Source organism: Daphnia pulex, chromosome 10, assembly GCF_021134715.1.
Source record: "Daphnia pulex isolate KAP4 chromosome 10, ASM2113471v1".
In the NCBI taxonomy this organism is placed as follows: Eukaryota; Metazoa; Arthropoda; class Branchiopoda; order Diplostraca; family Daphniidae; genus Daphnia; species Daphnia pulex.
This window is the reverse complement of record NC_060026.1, coordinates 15,247,727-15,268,217: the sequence shown is the minus strand read 5'-3', so window position 1 is coordinate 15,268,217 and position 20,491 is coordinate 15,247,727. Positions and strand designations below refer to the sequence as shown.

Genomic DNA, 20,491 nt, shown 5'->3' with positions numbered 1-20,491 from the left:
AATTAATTTATTCAATTTCGAATAAACAATATTTAACAAATTTTCACCAGTTTTGAAAACACGTCATCATGGCATGGGAGACGAAGATGATTTTGCCGTACGAGTGGATTCTGGAAAATGTCGACGAAGAACCCATGACAATTGCATCAAAAATGATTTCGTTTCGTGGCGAAAAAATATTCCGTGTGGGTTTGAAGAATCACGCCCAATCACCTATTTTGTTTTTGGTTTCAATTAATCTCTACAAAATGGGAATGGAAGTGGAAGATGTCATGTACGGAATTCAAGGTAGCGGAACTGGTCCAGCAACCATGAAGGAAATGACGAGAAGGCGCGATTTAGGGGTTGAAGGAAGTCTTCAGTTATTCACAACTGTACTTGACCAGCAGATTGTTGGAAGTTGCACGTTTGCCTTTCGAATTGTTATCGCAGGAACTTCCGAATTCTATGCCCATCGACTGTCTGATCGACTGGCCAAGGATCAATTATGGGCTGCATTAAAAAATCAACAAAATCTGGCGGACGTTGAATTTGTCGTGAAAGACAAAACATTTCCTGCACGCAAAGCCATTCTTGCAGCCCGCGGTTACCCATTTCCAGCCGAATCCGAGAAGCTCTCCATTCTTCCGGCAAAAGATGTACTTCAACGGATCCGAATTGATGATGACGTGGAACCTTCAGCTGTGGAGAAATTTCTTCACTTCTTCTACACCGGCGAGCCAAAAGGGACGTTTTCAGATGAAGGATTGTTCCAGTTAGCTGATACGTCCCAGGAAACACTGGCGGCATTATGCGAATATGCTCTGAAGGAAACTGAAGCTCCGCAGATGACAAGAATCATGGACATCTTAAATGTGGGCTTAAATGGCGGAGTTGATGTAGTCCTATCGTCTTCCAAAATTATGTAATGCTTCGTTTCCTTATTATTTATTATTTATTTGCTTATTTTTATTATTTAGACAATTTTAATTCTATCCGTTAAGGCCGGAGAAAGATACGGAAATGTCTTTTGATCGGATGTCCACTTTTAGATGCGCTTTGCGGTTGAATGAACCCCACTCGGAACCCCACATTAAAAGTCCAAAATGTGTAATGGAATATCAAAAGGAAGATTTGTTTTTCGCTTACATCACTGGACATTTCCATGAAAACCTAATTAGTGAACCTGTTATTCATTTTTTCTGCGCCAAGCATCGAAGATTTGGCCTGAAAGTTCAGGATATTTATTGCAGCTGGCAGGAACACAAGAAATGGTACAAAATGGAACCGAAGAAATCGAAAAACAGCTCAGAATTACTTCTGCGCTTCACCGTCCAATTGGAGTTTGATATTATCACTAACAGCAATCACAACCCTGAACTCATCTTCGACATTAGAACGGTCAGCACAATCGGCAATTATTATTACGAGATGATGGACGAACATTGGTGGAAGGATTTATGGGCTGCCGCTACAAACCAAAAGTGGACGGATGTCGAAATATTTGTTGGAACTGCTGATAAGGTGATGGAAGCTCATCGAGTTGTCTTATGCGCTCGTAGCCCTGTCCTGAATGAGTCTTTGAACAAGATCAGCAACACAGCAGAGAAATCTATCGTCACATTCGGGGCGGAATTTGAAGTCGATACTGTGAAGAATTTCTTAAATTTCCTTTACACCGGAACTTTAAAGACGAGTGCCAAAGTTAAGCAGATGAGTCAATTGGCCGCAATGTACGAAGTGGAGACTTTGAAAAGTGTGTGTCAACTACTTAATGCCAACCCACCGGATGCAGAAGAAGTGACCAACCATCTCCTAGAGCTATAATATCCAGTTGATTTGCTCTAATCTGTTATTGGATGATATTCCACATTTGTTGTGTACAGAGCTATAGACTCTATGGCTGGAGTCTATAGCTCTGGTTGTGTATTATCTATGTCGTTTTAATACAGAAAGTATTTGCATATTTTATCATTTTGCCTTTGCATTGTTTCTTTGGTTTCAAATTAAAATCCTTTTAGGCGAGGGAATCCCCTTAGGTAATCTGTCTGGACATGTTATGGACATATGTATCTTTGTGTCGTCTTTGTCACCATCCATTTACCACATCTTCATTTTCCGGAATTATGGTTTTATCCATCAAAGTGATCCTCAACAAACAATGCTCGAAATAAATTAGAAATGAAATTGCCAACATGGGTAAGAAAACAAAGTTCTGGCAACGTCGAGTTTTCCCATCCCGTAATCCGAAAACTGCGCGAAACATTTCTTCGGTTTTTATATTCAGTGTGTGGTTGACCTTCGACTGGTAGAGTCTAGCTCCTAATTGCTGAATTCTGAGATTTTTAAAAATTCAACTCTTAATTTTTGGTGAGTCGACTGAATTTGGTTTGTCATTATATTTCAATTCGAATTAACATTGTTTTTTACGTTATCGCCAGTTTTGTGACACATATAACATGACATCCGATTTGTCTGGTACTCCGAAGATGACTGTGCCGTACGAGTGGAACTTTGAGAGTGTCGGCGAAGAACCAATGACGATTGCGTCAAAAATGATTTTGTTTCGAGGTGAAAAAGTATTCCGTGTAGGTTTGAAGAATCACACACTGAAACCAACATTGTTTTTCATGGCAACTGATCTCAGAAAAATCGGGATGAAAGTGGAAAGCATAATGTTTGGATTTCAAGATAGTGGCTCAGCAAGGCTGTCGAAAATGAAAAACCAAGATATCGGCGACGAAGGAAGTCTGCAGCTATTCATCAAAAAATTTCCTAAGAAGTTGGTTGGAAAACGCACTTTTGTGTTTCGAATTTGCATCGTAGGGGCTGATTCCGGCTATTCCTATCAATTGTCCGATCGTCTGGCCAAGTCTCAATTATGGGCTGCTCTAATAATTCAAAAACATCTAGCGGACGTTGAATTTGTTGTGAAGGACAAGATATTTCCTGCACACAAATCAATCCTTGCTGCCCGAAGTCAAGTGTTTGCAGACGAATTCGAGAAGAAACAACTGGGAAAAGATGGTATTCAACAGATCCGAATCGATGGCGTGCAACCTTCAACTGTGTTGAATTTTCTTCACTTTCTCTACACGGGAGAGCCGATAGGAACATTTGCAGATGAAGAATTGCTCAAGTTAGCTGATCATTATCAACTGAAAATCCTGTCTGGTTTATGTCAACATGCTCTGAAGAAAATGGATGCCATGCAAATGGCTAAAGTCAGCCAACAATTAAACAGCAACGCCGAAGATCTTTCCTCTTCCAAAATCATGTAATACTTTCCTTTCTTTTGAATATTCCAAAACATGCTCGCTAATTTTTGTTTGTTAACTATTGCCCTTATTACTCAGGCCGGAAGAAGAAACGGAAATATTTTTTGATCGAACGAAGCCTACCTTTCGATGCCCTTGGCTATTGAAAAAAGCTGAAAATGGCCAAACCATATGTGTGATGCAGTATCAAAATGAAAATATTTTCATTGCTTACTTCACTGAAGAAAAAGAAATTGATTCGCAATCTAAACAAGACGAAATTAGTAAACCTGTGATTCATTTTACATGTGCCAAGCATCGCACCTTCGGTCTGCAAGTTGAAGATATTTACTGCGGCATGAAAGAATCGGGCTCGAGGGGATACAATCGATGGTTAAAAATGGAACCGAAACATCATCAGAAAAACGCCGAAGTACTACACTTCGCAGTACAAGCTCGTTCGGGTTTCAGCAAAGGAAATCTTCAATTCCGAGTCTACTTCCACATCAAAACGATCAGCATGATTGACAATTATTATTACGAGATGATGGACGACAAATGGACGACAGATTTATGGCTGGCAGCGACAAATCAGAAATTGACGGATGTCGAAATCTTTGTCGGGACTGTTAAGGTGATGGAAGCCCATCGGATTATTTTATGCGCCCGGAGTCCAGTCCTGAATGCATCTTTAAATAACAACAGCAACGCAACGAAATCTATCGTCACATTTGGGGCTGAATTTGAAGTCGAGATTGTCAAGAGTTTTCTAAATTTCCTTTACACCGGATCTTTAAAAACGACTGACGGCTGCCATCAACTTAGTAAATTGGCCACAATGTTTGAAGTGGAGACATTGACAAATGTGTGTCAACTATTCAATCGCGTACCAGATATTGAAGAACTGAGCGACTCTCTCTTACAGGTAGAATCATCAAATGAGTTGCCGTAATTCTTTAATTGGATATTATACAACATGTGTTGTGTGTATTTAATTATTTATGTCGTTTAAATACAGAATTTCATGTATGATATTTGCTTAACATGTTTTTTGTATTCCTTTATATTTTATTACTTTCGTTTCTTTAGTATTTAAACATTTTTATTTTATGAGGTCTCACCATCCCGTCGTTATTTCGTTCGTCCTTTCCTTAGTCTTTATACAGTTTATTGTTGACCAGCAATAATTTTTTGGTATTCAATCCTTAATTTTTGGTGAGTTGATTCAATTATTTTCTAGTCATGTGATTATGTAAAATTTAAATTAACAATGTGGTTTTCTACAAGTTTTCTTTTGTTTCAAATTTAATTTTTTGTTAGGCAAAGGGAGGGGGTTGGTTAATCTGTTTTGACATGTTCTAGTCCCCTCCCTGTGGGTTTGTGTCGAATTGTTACCATCCATTTACCAAATCTTCCATTCTCCAGAAATTATGGCTTTTTCATCAAAATGATTCTCAAGGGTCCACTCCAAATAAATTAGAAACCAAATTGCCACTAATAAATATTAATTGCCAATTTTGCCATAAAAATTAATTACCGGGGGAAAAAAAAGAAGACAAGTTGGCAACGTTGAGTTTTCCCATCCCGTAAACCAAAAACTGCGCGAAACATTTCTGCGGTTTTTATTTTCAGTGTGTGGTTGACCTTCGGATGGTAGAGTCTTAGCTCGTAGTTGCTGAATTCTGTTTCTGAAATATTTTTTAAAAATTCAACTCTTAATTTTTGGTGAGTCGACTGAATTTGGTTTGTCATTATATTTCAATTAGAATTAACATTGTTTTTTTACGTTATCGCCAGTTTTGTGACACATGTAAAATGACATCCAATTTGTCTGGTACTCCAAAGATGATTGTGCCGTACGAGTGGAACTTTGAGTGTGAAGAAGAACCGATGACGATCGCGTCGAAAATGATTTTGTTTCGAGGTGAAAAAGTATTCCGTGTGGGTTTGAAGAATCACACGCTGAAACCCGTCTTGTTTTTCATGGCAACTGATCTCAGAAAAATGGGGATGAAAGTGGAAAGCATAATGTACGGATTTCAAGGTAATGGCCCAGCAAGGATGACGACAATGAAAAACCAGGATATCGGCGATGAAGGAAGTCAACAGCTATTCACCAAAAATTTTCCTAAGAAGTTAGTTGGAAAAACCTCTTTTGTGTTTCGAATTTCCATCGAAGGTACTGATCCCAGCTATTCCTATCAACTGTCTGATCGTCTTGCTAAAGATCAATTATGGGCCACTTTACAAAATCAACAGCATCTGGCAGACGTTGAATTAATCGTGAAAGATAAAACATTCCCTGCACACAAAGCCATTCTTGCTGCCCGTAGTCCCGTATTTGCAGCCGAATTCGAGAAGAAACAACCGGGAAAAGACGGTCTTCAACAGATCCGAATCGAAACCGGAGCGGAACCTTCAACTGTGTTGAATTTTCTTCACTTTGTCTACACGGGAGAGCCGATTGGAACATTTGCAAATGAAGAATTGCTTAAATTAGCTGATATCTATCAACTTAAAATTTTGTCTAGTTTATGTCAACATGCTCTGAAGACAACAGATGCCATGCAAATGGCTAAAGTCAGCCAACATTTGAACAGCAACGCCGAAAATCTTTCTTCCAAAATCACGTAATATTTTGTTTTCTTTTATAAATATCCCAGCATGCTTGAATTTGGTTACGCTTATTTTTATTTGTTCCCTTTTTACACAGGCCGGAGGAAGAAACGGAAATATTTTTTGATCGAACAAAGCCTACCTTTCGATGCCCTTGGCTTTTGAAAAAATATGAAAACGGACAATCCAAATGTGTGATGCAATATCAAAATGAGAATATTTTTAGTGCTTACTACACTGAAGAAAAAGAAATTGCTTCGCAACTGAACGACGATATTAGTAAACCTGTGATTCATTTTACATGTGTCAAGCATCGCACCTTCGGTCTGCAAGTTGAAGATATTTACTGCGGCATGAAAGAATCGGGCTCGAGGGGATACAATCGATGGTTAAAAATGGAACCGAAACATCATCAGAAAAACGCCGAAGTACTACACTTCGCAACACAAGCTCTTTCGGGTTTCAGCAAAGAAAATCTTCAATTCCGAGTCTACTTCCATATCAAAACCACCAGCATGATTGGCAACTATAACTACGAGATGATGGACGACAAATGGACGACAGATTTATGGCTGGCAGCGACAAATCAGAAGTTGACGGATGTCGAAATTATTGTCGGGACTGTTAAAGTCATGGAAGCCCATCGAGTTATTCTATCCGCTCGGAGTCCTGTCCTGAATATCGTGTTGAAAAAGAACAGCAACACAGAAAAGTCTATTGTCATATTCAAGGCGGAATTCGATGTCGAAGTTGTAAAGAATTTCCTGAATTTCCTTTACACCGGATCTTTAAAAACGACTGGCGGCGGCCAACAACTTAGTAAATTGGCCAAAATTTGCCAAGTGGAGACTTTGAAAAATGTTTGTCAACTAATCAATCGCGTACCAGATATTGAAGAACTGAGTGACTCTCTCATACAGGTAGAATCACCGAATTAGTTGCCGTATTTGGTTATTCTACAACATGTGTTGCGTATTTCATTATTTAAGTCGTTTAAATACAGAATTTCATGTAAAATATTTTCTTAATTTGTAATTTTGCATTCCTTTACATTTTAATGCTTTCCTTTCTTTAGTTTTAAAATTTTAATTTTGTATTTAGGAAGGAGGGTACCTTTATGGACATGTCGCTATTCGTAAAGGTCTCACCACCCCATTATTGTTTCGTTTAGCCTTCGTCATCACCAACCCCTCCCTATTTTCTTGACCCTTTCCCTCGTTTTATTCAATTTATTGTTGACTAGCGGCTGGTGGAGTCTAGCGGCTGGTGGAGTCTGGCAGTTCATTGCACCGTACTACAATTCTGGATTTGAGATTTTTCGGTATTCAACTGTTAATTTTTGGTGAGTCTATTCAATTATTTTCTATTCATGTGATTATGCGTTGAATTTAAATTAACAATGTGGTTTTCGTTATTGTCACCAGTTTTGTGAATTACATCATCTTTTAAAATCCAAGATGTTATGGAACCCAGAAGACTCGCCCGAAGATGATTGTGCCGTACGAGTGGATCCTGGAGAATGTCGGAGAAGAACCGATGACAATTACATCGAAAATGATTTCGTTTGGAGGCGAAAAAGTATTCCGTGTTGGGTTGAAGAACTACACTGAATATTCCATTTTGTTTTTCGTGGAAATTGATCGTGGTAAAATCGGAATGAAAGTGGAAAACGTAATCACGTAACGTACCAAATTCAAGGTGGTGGCACAACAGGGCCAGTAACGATGGAGCAAATGAAAAAGGAGAATATCGGCGGCTGTGAAAATCTACACTTATTCAAAATGCTACTTGACCAGAAGATTGTTAGAAACTGGACGTTTTCGTTTCGAATTGTCATCCAGGAACTTCCGAATACTATTTATTATCGATTGTGCGCTCGTCTTGCCAAGGATCTTAAAATTTTGCCTTCCATTCTTCTATTTTGTTTCAAATTTAAGTTTTTTTAGGCGAGGGGAGGGGGTAATATTTAAGTTAGGTAATCTGTCTGTCATCATTTGTGTCCCCTCCCTGTGGGTTTGTGTCGAATTGTTACCATCCATTTACCACATCTTCCGTTCTCCAGAAATTATGGCTTTATCCATCAAAATGATTCTCAAGGGTCCACTCAAAATAAATAAGAAACCAAATTGCCATTAATAAAAATTAATTTCCATGATAATTAATTACCAGGGAAAAAAAAGGAGACACGGTCTGGCAACGTTGTTTTCCCATCCTGTCGTATCCAAAATCTGCATGAAAAATTTCGTCAGTTTATTCTCAGTGTTGTTGACCTTCGGTTGGTAGACTGGAGCTCGTAGTTACTTAATTCTGTTTCTGAGATATTAAAAAATTCAACTCTTAATTTTTGGTAAGTCGACTATATATTTGATTTGTCAATAAATTTAAGTTAGAATTAACATTGTTTTCCCCGTTATCACCAGTTTTGTAGAACACGTTATCATGACATACAGTTTGTTTGGTACCCCGAAGATGATTGTGCCGTACGAGTGGAACTTTGAGTGTGTAGAGGAAGAACCGAAGACAATTGCTTCGAAAATGATTCTGTTTCGTGGCGAAAAAGTATTCCGTGTGGGATTGAAGAATCACGTCCAATATCCCATTTTGTTTTTCATGGCAATCAATCTCAGAAAAATCGGGATGAAAGTGGAAGACGTAAAATACGGCTATAAAAATGTAGATACGATCACAAAAATGACAAAACAGGATCTCGGTGATGAAGGAAATCTACAGTTATTCACCATGACATTTCCTAAAAAGTTCCTTCATACTCGCACATTTGTTTTTCAAATTTGCATCGTAGGGGCTGATCCCGGCTATTCCTATCAACTGTGCGATCGTCTGGCCAAGTCTCAATTGTGGGCTGCTGTAAAAGATCAAAAACATGTAGCGGACTTGGTATTCATCGTGAAAGACAAAACATTTCCTGCTCACAAATCAATCCTTGCTGCCCGCAGTCGAGTGTTTGCAGACGAATTCGAGAGGATTCAACTAGACGTTCCTCATCAGATCCGGATCGATGGAGCGGAACCTTCAACTGTGTTGAATTTTCTTCACTTTGTCTACACGGGAGAGCCAATGGGAACCTTGGCCGATGAAGAATTGCTGAAATTAGCTTATCACTATCAGCTTACAATTCTGGCTAATTTGTGCTATCACGCTCTGGAGAAAATAGATGCCATGCAAATGGCTGTCCTCAGGAAACGTTTAAATAGCAATACTGGAGAACTTTCTTCTTCCAAAATCATGTAATATTTATTTTCTGTTTATATTTCAACATGTTAGAATTTGGTTACGCTTATTTTTATTCGTTCCCTTATTACACAGGCCGGAAGAAGAAACGGAAATAATGTTTGATCGAACGACGCCAACCTTTCGTTGCCCTTGGCTATTGAAAAGATCTGAAAACGGACAATCCGAAAGTGTGATGCAATATCTAAATGAGAACATTTTTATCGCTTACTTCACTGAAGTAAAAGAACGTGAATCGCAATCTAAACAAGACGATATTAGCACACCTGTGATTCATTTAACATGCGTCAAGCATCGAAGATTCGGTTTGAAAGTTGTGGGTGCCTACTGCGGCATGCAGGGATCGGCCACGAGGGGATACAAACAATGGTTAAAAATGGAACCGAAATATCACCAGGAAAATGCAGAACTACTACACTTCACCGAACAAGCTTTATTGGATCTCAGTAATGCAAATCTCCAATTCCGAGTCTACTTTGAAATCAAAACGTTCAGCACCATCGGCAATTATTACTACGAGATGATGGACGACAAATGGCCGACAGATTTATGGCTGGCAGCAACTAACCGGAAGTTGACGGATGTCGAAATCTTCGTCGGAACTGTTAAGGTGATGGAAGCTCACCAGATTATTCTATGCGCCCGGAGTCCAGTCCTGAATGCATCTTTAAATAACAACAGCAGCGGAACGAAATCTGAAGTTTACTTTCAGGAGGAATTTGGTGTCGGGGTTGTGAAACATTTCTTGAATTTCCTCTACACCGGATCTTTAAAGTCGACTGACAGCGTTCATCATCATCAGCTTAGTAAATTGGCGACAATTTACCAAGTGGAGACTTTGACAAATGTGTGTCAACTACTCAATCGCGCACCAGATGTAGAAGAACTGAGCGACTGTCTTATTCAGCTAGAACCACCGGGTGAGTTGCCGTAATTCTTTAAAACAAAATGTTATGCAACATTTGTTGGTGTCGTTTAAATACAGAAGTTCATGTCAAATATTCGCATATTTTTTAATTTTGCATCCCTTTTAATTTTACTATTTCGTTTCTTTTGATTAAATTTTGAGTTTGTTTTAGGAAGGAGGATAGACAACCTTTTTGGACATGTTGTTATTCGTCAAGGTCTAACCACCCCTTTGTTGTTTTGTTTTGCTTTTGTCATCCCTACCCCCTAATTTCATAACCCTTTCTCTCGTTTTATTTAGTTTATTCTTGTTGACCAGCGACTGTTCGAGTCTGGCAGTTCATTGCACCGTACTACAATTCTGTTTCTGAGATTTTTTGTTATTCAACTCTTAATTTTTGGTAGGTATTGAATTATTTTCTGTTATTTCATCATTTAAAATTGGAATTAATAGTGCGGTTTTCCATTTTGTCCCCAGGTTTGTGAACCACGCCATCATGACATCGGAGACGGATATGGTTCGGATCGGATTCCGCAGATGATTGTGCCGTACGAGTGGATTCTGGAGAATGTTGAGGAAGAACCGATGACGATTGCGTCGAAAATGATTTTATTTCGAGGCAAAAGAGTATTCCGTGTCGGTTTGAAGAATCACCCACTGAATCCCGTTTTGTTTTTCGTGGTATTTGATCTGAACAAAATCGGAATGAAAGTGGTAGATGTCATGTACGGAATTCAAGGTAGGGGTAGTGGTCCAGCAACCATTAAGGAAATGACAAGACAGTCTATTGGCGGTGACGGAAGCCTACACTTATTCACAACTCTTCTCGACAAGCAGATTGTTGGAAGTCGCACGTTTGCGTTTCGAATTGTCATCACAGGAAATTCCGACTATTATTTCTATCAACTGTCCGATCGTCTTGCCAAGTCTCAATTATGGGATGCTTTAAAAAATCAACAAAATATGACGGACGCTGAATTAATCGTGAAAGATAGGGTATTTCGCGTTCACAAAGCCATCCTCATTGCTCGTAGTGACAGATTTGCAGACGAATTTGAAGATAATCCTCATCAGATCCGAATCGATGGCGTGGAACCTTCAACTGTGGAGAACTTTCTGCATTTCATCTACACCGGCGAGTCAAAAGGAACGTTGGCGGATGAAAAATTGCTCGAGTTAGCTAATGATCACGGACTGACAACCCTGACTGCGATGTGCAATGATGCTTTGATAGAAACTGAAGCGACGCAGATGACGAAATTCATGGAGTGTTTAAGCAATGGAGCTGGTGTACTTTATTCGTCTAAAATCATGTAATAGTTCGTTTTCTTTATTTTTATTAATCATTTGCCAAGTTTTATTAATTAAGATATTTTTTTCTCCGTCTAGGCCGGAAAAAGACACGGAAATATCTTTTGATCGGACGCCTACTTTTCGATGCACTTTGCGGTTCGATAGTTTTGATGAATCCAAAATTGGAAGTCCAAAATGTATAATGAAATATCAAAAGGAAGGTTTCTTTTTCGCTTACGTCACTGGACATTTCCGCGAAAACCGTATAAGTAAACCTTTGATTCATGTTACATGCGCCAAGCATCGAAAATTCGGCTTGAAAGTTGAAGATATTTATTGCAACCTAAAGGGACAGAATCAGTGGTTCAAAATGGAACCGAAGAAATTAAAAAACAGTGCTGAATTAATTCAACACTTCACCTTCAAATGGAAGTTGGATTTTACTTGCAGCAATCGGTCCCTTGAATTCAACTTTGACATCAAAACGGTCAGTACGATTGGTAATTATTATTACGAAATGATGGACGACGATTGGTTAAAGAATTTTTCGACTGCTGCCAAAAAACAAAAGTTTACTGATGTGGAAATCTTTATCGGGACAGTTAAAATAATGGAAGCTCATCGAGTTATCCTATCCGCCCAGAGTCCTGTCCTGAATATCATGTTGAATAAGATCAGCAACACAGAAAAGTCTATCGTCACATTCGGGGAGGAATTCGATATAGATATTGTGCGTTACTTTTTAAAATTCCTTTACACCGGTCGTTTAAAAGTGTGTCCCAAAGTTAAGCAGATGAGTCAATTGGCCACAATGTTTAAAGTGGAGACGTTGAAAAATATTTGTCAGCTACTCAGTGCCAAACCACCGGATGGAGAAGAACTGACCAACTTTCTTCTAGATTTATAATGGCCGGTTGAGTCACCGTAATTAATTGAATATTCCACATTTGTTTTGTATCGAAGTCGTTTAAATACAGACATTTTTGCGAAACATTTGCATATTTCCGAATTGTGCCTATTAGTTTTTGTTTTCTTATTTCGGTTTCTTTTTGTTAAACTTTAAAGTTTGTTTGAAGTGAGGGGGAGGGTATAGTCTGAATCTCAAATTCTCAAGGTCTCACGTGGCTTATTGTCGCCATTGTTGCTCCCCTCCCCTTAAATTTCTTAACCCCTCCCCAGGCTCCCCTGGCTTAGCCTAGTGGAGGTTATAGAAAATTTCTTCAGTTTACTGTTGACCAGCAACCTGTCGAGTCTGATAGATTTTACCATAACCTATACCACAAAATTGATTTTTCAGATTTTTTGGTTAATCGACTCTTTAATTTTGGTGAGTTGAACGAATATTTTCTAATTCTTTCAATTTGGATTATTAATACTGTTTTTTACCATATTTTCACCAGTTTTGGGAAACACGTCAACATGACGTCCATTTTGTTTGGTAACCCGAAGATGATTTTGCCGTACGAGTGGATTCTGGAGAATATCGAGGAAGAACCAATGACGATCGCGTCGAATATGATTTTATTTCGTGGCAAAAGAGTTTTCCGTGTGGGTTTGAAGAATCACGCACTGAATCCCGTTTTGTTTTTGTTGGCAATTGATCTCGATAAAATCGGTATGAAAGTGGAAGATGTCATGTACGGAAAACCAGGTATTGACAATGGAGTAGCAAAGATGGCGAAATTGAAAAACCAGGACATCGGTGATGAAGGAAGTTTACAGCTATTCACCATAAAATTTCCTAAAAAGAAGTTCGTTGGAAAATTCAAAATTATGTTTCGAATTTGCATTGGAGGAACTGATCCCGGCTATTCCTATCAACTCTGCGATCGTCTTGCCAAGGATCAATTATGGGCTGCTCTCAAAAATCAACAGGATCTGCTCGACGTTGTTTTTATCGTGAAAGACAAGACATTCCCTGCAAACAGAGCCATTCTTGCTGCCCGAAGTCCCGTGTTTGCAGACGAATTCGAAAAAATTCAACTAGACGTTCCTCATCAGATCCGAATGGATGGAGCAAAACCTTCAACTGTGTTGAATTTTCTGCACTTCATTTACACAGGAGAACCGATGGAAACGTTGGCAGATGAAGAATTGCTCAAATTAGCTGATCACTACAAACTAAAAACTCTGACTGGACTATGTAAACTTGCTCTGAAGAAAACAGGTGCCATGCAAATGGCGAAAGTCATCAAATATTTAAACAGCAACGCCGAAGATCTTACCTCTTCCAAAATCATGTAATATTTTCCTTTCTTTTGTATTTTCCACATCATGCTCGAATTTGGTTTCGATAATTTTTGTTCAACTTTTGCCAATTTTACACAGACCAGAGGAAGAAACGGAAATAATTTTTGATCGAACGACGCCTACCTTTCGATGCCCTTGGCTATTGAAAAAAGCTGAAAATGGCCAAACCATATGTGTGATGCAGTATCAAAATGAGGATATTTTTATTTCTTACTTCACTGAAGAAAAACAAATTGATTTGCAATTGAACCAAGGCGATTACGGTAAACTTGTGATTCATTTTGCATGTGCCAAGCATCGAAGATTCGGTTTGAAAGTTGAGGATGTCTACTGCGGCATGCAGCAATCAGGCACGCGAGGATATAAAATATGGTTAAAAATGGAACCGAAATATCACCAGGAAAACGCAGAACTACTACACTTCACCGTACAAGCTCTTTTTGATTTCAGCCAAGGAAAACTTGAATCTCGAGTATACTTTCATATTAAAACGGTCAGCACGATAAGCAATTATTACTACGAGATGATGGACGACAAATGGCCGACAGATTTTTGGATGGCAGCTTTAAATCAGAAGTTAACGGATGTCGAAATCTTAGTCGGGACTGTTAAGCTGATGGAAGCCCACCGAGTTATTTTATGCGCCCGGAGTCCTGTCCTGAATTCTTCTTTGAACAAGATCAACCACACCGGGAAATCCATCGTCACATTCGAGGCGGAATTCGATGTCGAGATTGTCAAGAATTTCCTAAATTTCCTTTACACCGGATCTTTAAAAACGACTGACGGCGGCCATCAACTTGGTAAATTGGCGACTATGTATGAAGTGGAGACATTGACAAATGTGTGTCAACTAATTAATCGCGTACCAGATATTAAAGAACTGAGCGACTCTCTCTTACAGGTAGAATCATCAATACAGTTGCCGTAATTCGTTAATTGAAGATTATACATGTGTTGTGTATTTAATTATTTAAGTAATGCAAATACAGAATTTCATGTATGATATTTGCTTAACTTGTTTAAATTGTATCCCTTTTTATTTTTTTATTTTGTTTTAATATTTAAAGTTTGTTTTAGGAAGGAGGATAGACAGTTTTGGACATGTGTGTCAAGGTTTCACCAGCACACACCCCCTTGTTGTTTCGTTTCGTCTTCACCCACCCTCTCTATTTTCTTGACCCCTTTTTCTTCACTTCATCTACACAGGAGAGTTATTGGGAACGTTGGCAGATGAAAAATTGTTCAAGTTAGCTCATAGGTACAATTCGCCAACTTTGAATACAATTGGCGAAACTGCTCTGATGGAAATGAATGAAACGGCGATGGCAAAACTGATGGACAGTTTAAATGATGAAATTGATGCAGTTTATCCTTCAAAAATCATGTAAATAGTTCGTTTCCTTTATTTAATATTAATTTGCTCATTTTTCTTAATTTATACATTTATTATTCTCATCAGGCCGGAAAAAGACACGGAAATATCTTTTGATCGGATGTCCACTTTTCGATGCACTATGCGACTCGATAGTTTTGATAAATCCGAAATTGGAAGTCCAAAATGTATAATGAAATATCAAAAGGAAGATTTCTTTTTCGCTTACGTCACTGGACATTTCCGCGAAAACCGTATAAGTAAACCTTTGATTCATTTTACATGCGCCAAGCATCGAAGATTCGGCTTGAAAGTTGTGGATATTTATTGCAACCTAAAGGGACAGAATCAGTGGTTCAAAATGGAACCGAAGAAATTAAAAAACAGTGCTGAATTAATTCAACACTTCACCTTCAAATGGAAATTGGATTTTACTTGCAGCAATCGGTACCTTGAATTCAACTTTGACATCAAAACGGTCAGTACGATTGGTAATTATTATTACGAAATGATGGACGACGATTGGTTAAAGAATTTTTCGACTGCTGCCAAAAAACAAAAGTTTACTGATGTGGAAATCTTTATCGGGACAGTTAAAATAATGGAAGCTCATCGAGTTATCCTATCCGCCCAGAGTCCTGTCCTGAATATCATGTTGAATAAGATCAGCAACACAGAAAAGTCTATCGTCACATTCGGGGAGGAATTCGATATAGATATTGTGCGTTACTTTTTAAAATTCCTTTACACCGGTCGTTTAAAAGTGTGTCCCAAAGTTAAGCAGATGAGTCAATTGGCCACAATGTTTAAAGTGGAGACGTTGAAAAATATTTGTCAGCTACTCAGTGCCAAACCACCGGATGGAGAAGAACTGACCAACTTTCTTCTAGATTTATAATGGCCGGTTGAGTCACCGTAATTAATTGAATATTCCACATTTGTTTTGTATCGAAGTCGTTTAAATACAGACATTTTTGCGAAACATTTGCATATTTCCGAATTGTGCCTATTAGTTTTTGCGGTTTTTGTTTTCTCAATTTTGTAACTTTTGTTTCAACTTTAAAGTTTGTTTTAAGTGAGGGGGAGGGTATAGTCTGAATCTCAAGGTCTCACGTGGCTTATTGTCGCCATTGTTGTCCCCTCCTCTTAAATTTCTTAACCCCTCCCCTGGCTTAGCCTGGGGAAGAGGTACTACTGGTTCTAGAAAAATTTCTGCAGTTTACTTCTGACCAGCAACCTGTCGAGTCTGATAGATTTTACCATAACCTATACCAAAGAATTGATTTTTCAGATTTTTTGGTTAATCAAATCTTAATTTTGGTGAGTTGAACGAATATTTTCTAATATTTTCAATTAGGATTATCAATACTGTTTTTTACCATATTTTCACCAGTTTTGGGAAACACGTCAACATGACGTCCATTTTGTTTGGTAACCCGAAGATGATTTTGCCGTACGAGTGGATTCCGGGAAATCTTGAAGATGAACCGATGACGATCGCATCAAAAATGATTTTGTTTCGAGGCGAAAAAGTTTTCCGTGTGGGTTTGAAGAATCACGAAATGAATCCCGTTTTGTTCTTCATGTCGATTGATCTCGGAAAAATCGGGATGAAAGTGGACGGCATAAAATTCGGATTTCAAGAAAATGTAACGATGAAGAAAATGACGAATCATGAGTTCGGCAAAGTAGGAAATCTGCAGCTATTCACCATGACATTTCCCAAGAAGTTAATTGGAAATCGCACGTTTGTGTTTCGAATTTGCATCGTAGAAACTGATCCCGGCTATTCCTATCAACTATCCGATCGTCTGGCCAAGGATCAATTATGGGCTGCTCTAATAATTCAAAAACATCTAGCGGACGTTGAATTTGTCGTGAAGGACAAGATATTTCCTGCGCACAAAGCCATTCTTGCTGCCCGTAGTCGAGTATTTGCAGCCGAATTCGAGAAGAAACAACCGGGAAGAAATGGTCTTCAACAGATCCGAATAGAACCCAGAGCGGAACCTTCTACTGTGTTGAATTTTCTTCACTTCATCTACACGGGAGAATCGATTGGAACATTTGCAGATGAAGAATTGCTCAAGTTAGCTGATCGTTATCAACTTAAAATTCTGTCTAGTTTATGTCAACATGCTTTGAAGAAAACAGATGCCATGCAAATGGCGAAAGTCACCAATTATTTAAACAGCAATCCCGAAGAACTTTACTCTTCCAAAATTATGTAATATATTTTTTTTCTAACATGTTAGGTTTCGCTGATATTTGTTTGTTAACTATTGCCCTTTTTACACAGGCCAGAGGAAGAAACGGAAATAATGTTTGATCGAACGAAGCCTACCTTCCGATGCCCTTGGCTATTGAAGAAATCTGAAAATGGCCAAACCACAAGTGTAATGCAGTATCTAAATGAGAATATTTTTACTGCTTACTTCACTGAAAAAAAAGAAATTGATTCACAATCTAAACAAGAAGGAATTAGTAAACCTGTGATTCATTTAACATGCGCCAAGCATCGCAGCTTTGGTCTGAAAGTTGAAGATATTTACTGCCTCATGCAGGAATCGGGCTCGCTGGGATATAATCGATGGTTTAAAATGGAACCGAAATATCATCAGAAAAACGAAGAATTACTTCACTTCACCCTACAAGCTCTTTCGGGTTTTAGTAAAGGAAATCTTCAATTCCGAGTCTACTTCCACATCAACACCACCAGCATGATTGGCAACTATTACTACGAGATGATGGACGAATCTTGGTCTACTGAATTTTGGTTGGCAGCAACCAACCGGAAGTTGACGGATGTCGAAATATTTGTCGGAACTGTTAAAGTGATGGAAGCCCATCGAGTTATCCTATGCGCTCGTAGTCCTGTCATTAATGAGTGTTTTAACAAGATCAAAATCACAGAATCATATGTCTTCACTTTCAGGGCGGAATTCGATGTCGAAGTTGTCGAGAATTTCCTAAATTTCCTTTACACCGGATCGTTAAAAACTACTGACGGCAGCCAACAACTTAGCAGATTGGCTACTATGTACCAAGTGGAGACATTGAAGAATGTGTGTCAGTTACTCAATCGCTTACAAGATGTTGAAGAACTGAGCGACTCTCTTATTCAGCTAGAACCATTGGATGAGATGCCGTAATTATGTTATTAAATATGATACAACATGTGTTATGTATTTATGTCGTTTTAATACATAATTCTTTGTAAAATATTAGTATAATTTACATCTCTTTTGATTTTATTACTTTTGTTTCGTTTGTTCAAATTTTTTAGGAAGGAGGATAGACATACCTTTTTGGACATGTCGTCATTCGTCAAGGTCTCACCGCCCCCTTTTATTTCGTTTCGCCATCGTCATCACCCACCCCTCCCTATTTTCTTGACCCTTTCCCTCGTTTTATTCAGTTTATTGTTAACCTGTGACTAGTCCAGTCTGGCAGTTCATTGCACCGTACTACAATTCTGTTTCTGATATTTTTTGTTATTCAACTCTTAATTTTTGGTGAGTCGATTCAATTATTTTCTATTCATGTGATTATGTAAAATTAAAATTAACAATGTGGCTATCTTTATTGTCACCAGTTTTGTTAATTACGTCATCTTTAAATCCAAGATGTTTGCCTTGTTTGGAACCTCGAAAACTCGCCCGAAGATGATTGTGCCATACGAGTGGATACTGGAAAATGTCGAGGAAGAACCCATGACTATTACATCGAAAATGATTTCGTTTGGAGGCGAAAAAGTTTTCCGAGTTGGGTTGAAGAACTACGCCGAATATTCCATTTTGTTTTTCGTGGTAACTTATCTCAACAAAATCGGAATGGAAGTGGAAGATGTCATGTACGGAATCCAAGGTAGTGGCACAGGTCCAGCAATCATGAAGCCAATGAAAATGGAAAATATCGGCTACTGTGAAAATCTTCACTTATTTAATACTATACTTGACAAGAAGATTGTTGGAAGTTGCACGTTTATGTTTCGAATTGTCATCACAGGAAATTCAGAATCCTATGGTTATCGACTGTGTGATCGACTTGCCAAGTCGCAATTGTGGGCTGCTTTAGAAAATCAACAGAATCTGGCGGACGTTAAATTTGTCGTGAAAGACAAATCATATCCTGCACACAAAGCCATCCTTGCTGCCCGCAGTCGAGTGTTTGCAGACGAATTCGAGAAAATACAACCGGGAAAAGACGGCCCTCATCTGATCCGAATCGAAATCGAAGCAGAACCTTCAACCATGTTGAATTTTCTTCACTTCATCTACACAGGAGAGTTATTGGGAACGTTGGCAGATGAAAAATTGTTCAAGTTAGCTCGTAGGTACAATTCGCCAACTTTGTATACAATTGGCGAAACTGCTCTGATGGAAATGAATGAAACGGCGATGGCAAAACTGATGGACAGTTTAAATGATGAAATTGATGCAGTTTATCCTTCAAAAATCATGTAATAGTTCGTTTCCTTTATTTAATGTTAATTTGCTCAGTTTTCTTAATTTATACATTTTCTATTCTCATCAGGCCGGAAAAAGATATTGAAATATCTTTTGATCGAATGTCCACTTTTCGATGCACTTTGCGATTCGATAGTTTCACTACATCTGAAATTGGATTTCCAAAATGTATAATGGAATATCAAGATGAACAATTGTTTTTCGCTTACATCACTGAAGATTACGTAGAAAACCATCAACCTTTGATTCATTTGATATGCGCCAAACATCGAAGATTCGGCTTTAAAGTTGTGGATATTTATTGCAGCAAAAAGGGACAGGATCAGTGGTTCAAAATGGAAGCGAAGAAATCAAAAGAAAACGCAGAATTACTTCAACATTTTACCGTCAAATGGAACTTGGATTTTCAACGCAGCATGAAACGCCCAATTCAATTCGACTTTGACATTAAAGTCGTCAGCACGATTGAAAATTCTTATTACGCGATGATGGACAAACATTGGATGAAGAATTTATGGGTTGCCGCAACACAACAAAAATTTACTGATGTTGAAATATTTTTTGGGACTGTTAAAATGATGGAAGCTCATCGAGTTATTTTATGCGCCCGGAGCCCAATCCTGAATGAGTCTCTAAGCAAGATCAGCAACACGGAGAAATCTATCGTCACATTCGGGATGGAATTCGATAAAAGTATTGTGTATTGTTTCTTGAAATTCCTTTACACCGGCCGTTTAGAGTGGAGTCCGGATTGGAATGCAAACACTATGCAGTTAAGTAAATTGGCCGCGATGTACGAAGTGGAGACGTTGAAAAATATTTGTCAGCTACTCAGTGCCAGCCCACCGGATGCAGAACAATTAACTAACTTTCTTTTAGAGCTGTAATCGTCGAGTCACCGTAATTCTTTGATTGAATATTCCACATGAGTTGTGTATCTATGTCGTTTAAATACAGAAAATTTTGGGAATCATTTACGTATTTATTTTTAATTTTTTGTTAGTTTTGGTTTTCTGAATTTAGTTTCTTTTGTTTCAACTTTAAAGGTTGTTTTAGGTGAGGGGTATGGTATAGCCTGAGGTCTCACGTGGCTTAT

The 20,491-nt window shown here is 38.4% G+C and overlaps 6 protein-coding genes across 9 annotated transcripts; all 6 read left to right on the top strand.

Moving 5' to 3' along the window:
- The first annotated feature begins 233 nt into the window (after positions 1-233).
- On the top strand, positions 234-20,365 carry LOC124205511. Of its 3 annotated transcripts, XM_046602953.1 has the most exons (4): positions 18,356-18,441; positions 18,523-18,793; positions 18,935-19,388; positions 19,463-20,365. In XM_046602953.1, the coding sequence occupies exons 2-4, from the start codon at positions 18,553-18,555 to the stop codon at positions 20,280-20,282; spliced, it is 1,515 nt and encodes a 504-aa protein (XP_046458909.1). In that variant the 5' UTR covers positions 18,356-18,441; positions 18,523-18,552; the 3' UTR covers positions 20,283-20,365. The 3 variants fall into 3 exon arrangements, with proteins under 3 accessions (XP_046458910.1, XP_046458909.1, XP_046458908.1); XM_046602954.1 differs by lacking the exons at positions 18,356-18,441; positions 18,523-18,793 and adding an exon at positions 234-288; XM_046602952.1 differs by having other exon boundaries at positions 18,523-19,388.
- On the top strand, positions 2,265-4,268 carry LOC124205507. The gene is made up of 3 exons (XM_046602948.1): positions 2,265-2,349; positions 2,421-3,256; positions 3,336-4,268. The coding sequence occupies exons 2-3, from the start codon at positions 2,439-2,441 to the stop codon at positions 4,186-4,188; spliced, it is 1,671 nt and encodes a 556-aa protein (XP_046458904.1). The 5' UTR covers positions 2,265-2,349; positions 2,421-2,438; the 3' UTR covers positions 4,189-4,268.
- On the top strand, positions 4,865-6,871 carry LOC124205512. The gene is made up of 3 exons (XM_046602956.1): positions 4,865-4,961; positions 5,034-5,866; positions 5,950-6,871. Exons 2-3 carry the CDS (start codon positions 5,052-5,054, stop codon positions 6,788-6,790), a joined length of 1,656 nt encoding a protein of 551 aa, XP_046458912.1. The 5' UTR covers positions 4,865-4,961; positions 5,034-5,051; the 3' UTR covers positions 6,791-6,871.
- LOC124205510 lies at positions 8,097-10,100 on the top strand. The gene is made up of 3 exons (XM_046602951.1): positions 8,097-8,199; positions 8,273-9,097; positions 9,177-10,100. The coding sequence occupies exons 2-3, from the start codon at positions 8,292-8,294 to the stop codon at positions 10,033-10,035; spliced, it is 1,665 nt and encodes a 554-aa protein (XP_046458907.1). The 5' UTR covers positions 8,097-8,199; positions 8,273-8,291; the 3' UTR covers positions 10,036-10,100.
- Positions 12,524-14,563, top strand: LOC124205505. Its single transcript, XM_046602946.1, has 3 exons — positions 12,524-12,628; positions 12,702-13,541; positions 13,630-14,563. Exons 2-3 carry the CDS (start codon positions 12,721-12,723, stop codon positions 14,480-14,482), a joined length of 1,674 nt encoding a protein of 557 aa, XP_046458902.1. The 5' UTR covers positions 12,524-12,628; positions 12,702-12,720; the 3' UTR covers positions 14,483-14,563.
- On the top strand, positions 16,041-18,148 carry LOC124205508. 2 transcript variants are annotated; one of them, XM_046602950.1, is made up of 4 exons: positions 16,041-16,246; positions 16,320-17,153; positions 17,226-17,794; positions 17,862-18,148. In XM_046602950.1, the coding sequence occupies exons 2-4, from the start codon at positions 16,339-16,341 to the stop codon at positions 17,897-17,899; spliced, it is 1,422 nt and encodes a 473-aa protein (XP_046458906.1). In that variant the 5' UTR covers positions 16,041-16,246; positions 16,320-16,338; the 3' UTR covers positions 17,900-18,148. The 2 variants fall into 2 exon arrangements, with proteins under 2 accessions (XP_046458906.1, XP_046458905.1); XM_046602949.1 differs by having other exon boundaries at positions 17,226-18,148.
- Positions 20,366-20,491: the final 126 nt, after the last annotated feature.

Excerpts from the sequence above, each read along its gene's own strand:
- LOC124205507 (XM_046602948.1), top strand. The coding sequence starts at position 2,439 with ATGACATCCGATTTGTCTGGTACTCCGAAGATGACTGTGCCGTACGAG. Across the intron at positions 3,257-3,335 it reads CTTTCCTCTTCCAAAATCAT|GCCGGAAGAAGAAACGGAAA; the intron begins GTAATACTTTCC and ends CTTATTACTCAG.
- LOC124205512 (XM_046602956.1), top strand. The coding sequence starts at position 5,052 with ATGACATCCAATTTGTCTGGTACTCCAAAGATGATTGTGCCGTACGAG. Across the intron at positions 5,867-5,949 it reads AATCTTTCTTCCAAAATCAC|GCCGGAGGAAGAAACGGAAA; the intron begins GTAATATTTTGT and ends CTTTTTACACAG.
- LOC124205510 (XM_046602951.1), top strand. The coding sequence starts at position 8,292 with ATGACATACAGTTTGTTTGGTACCCCGAAGATGATTGTGCCGTACGAG. Across the intron at positions 9,098-9,176 it reads CTTTCTTCTTCCAAAATCAT|GCCGGAAGAAGAAACGGAAA; the intron begins GTAATATTTATT and ends CTTATTACACAG.
- LOC124205505 (XM_046602946.1), top strand. The coding sequence starts at position 12,721 with ATGACGTCCATTTTGTTTGGTAACCCGAAGATGATTTTGCCGTACGAG. Across the intron at positions 13,542-13,629 it reads CTTACCTCTTCCAAAATCAT|ACCAGAGGAAGAAACGGAAA; the intron begins GTAATATTTTCC and ends AATTTTACACAG.
- LOC124205508 (XM_046602949.1), top strand. The coding sequence starts at position 16,339 with ATGACGTCCATTTTGTTTGGTAACCCGAAGATGATTTTGCCGTACGAG. Across the intron at positions 17,154-17,225 it reads CTTTACTCTTCCAAAATTAT|GCCAGAGGAAGAAACGGAAA; the intron begins GTAATATATTTT and ends CTTTTTACACAG.
- LOC124205511 (XM_046602952.1), top strand. The coding sequence starts at position 18,553 with ATGTTTGCCTTGTTTGGAACCTCGAAAACTCGCCCGAAGATGATTGTG. Across the intron at positions 19,389-19,462 it reads GTTTATCCTTCAAAAATCAT|GCCGGAAAAAGATATTGAAA; the intron begins GTAATAGTTCGT and ends TATTCTCATCAG.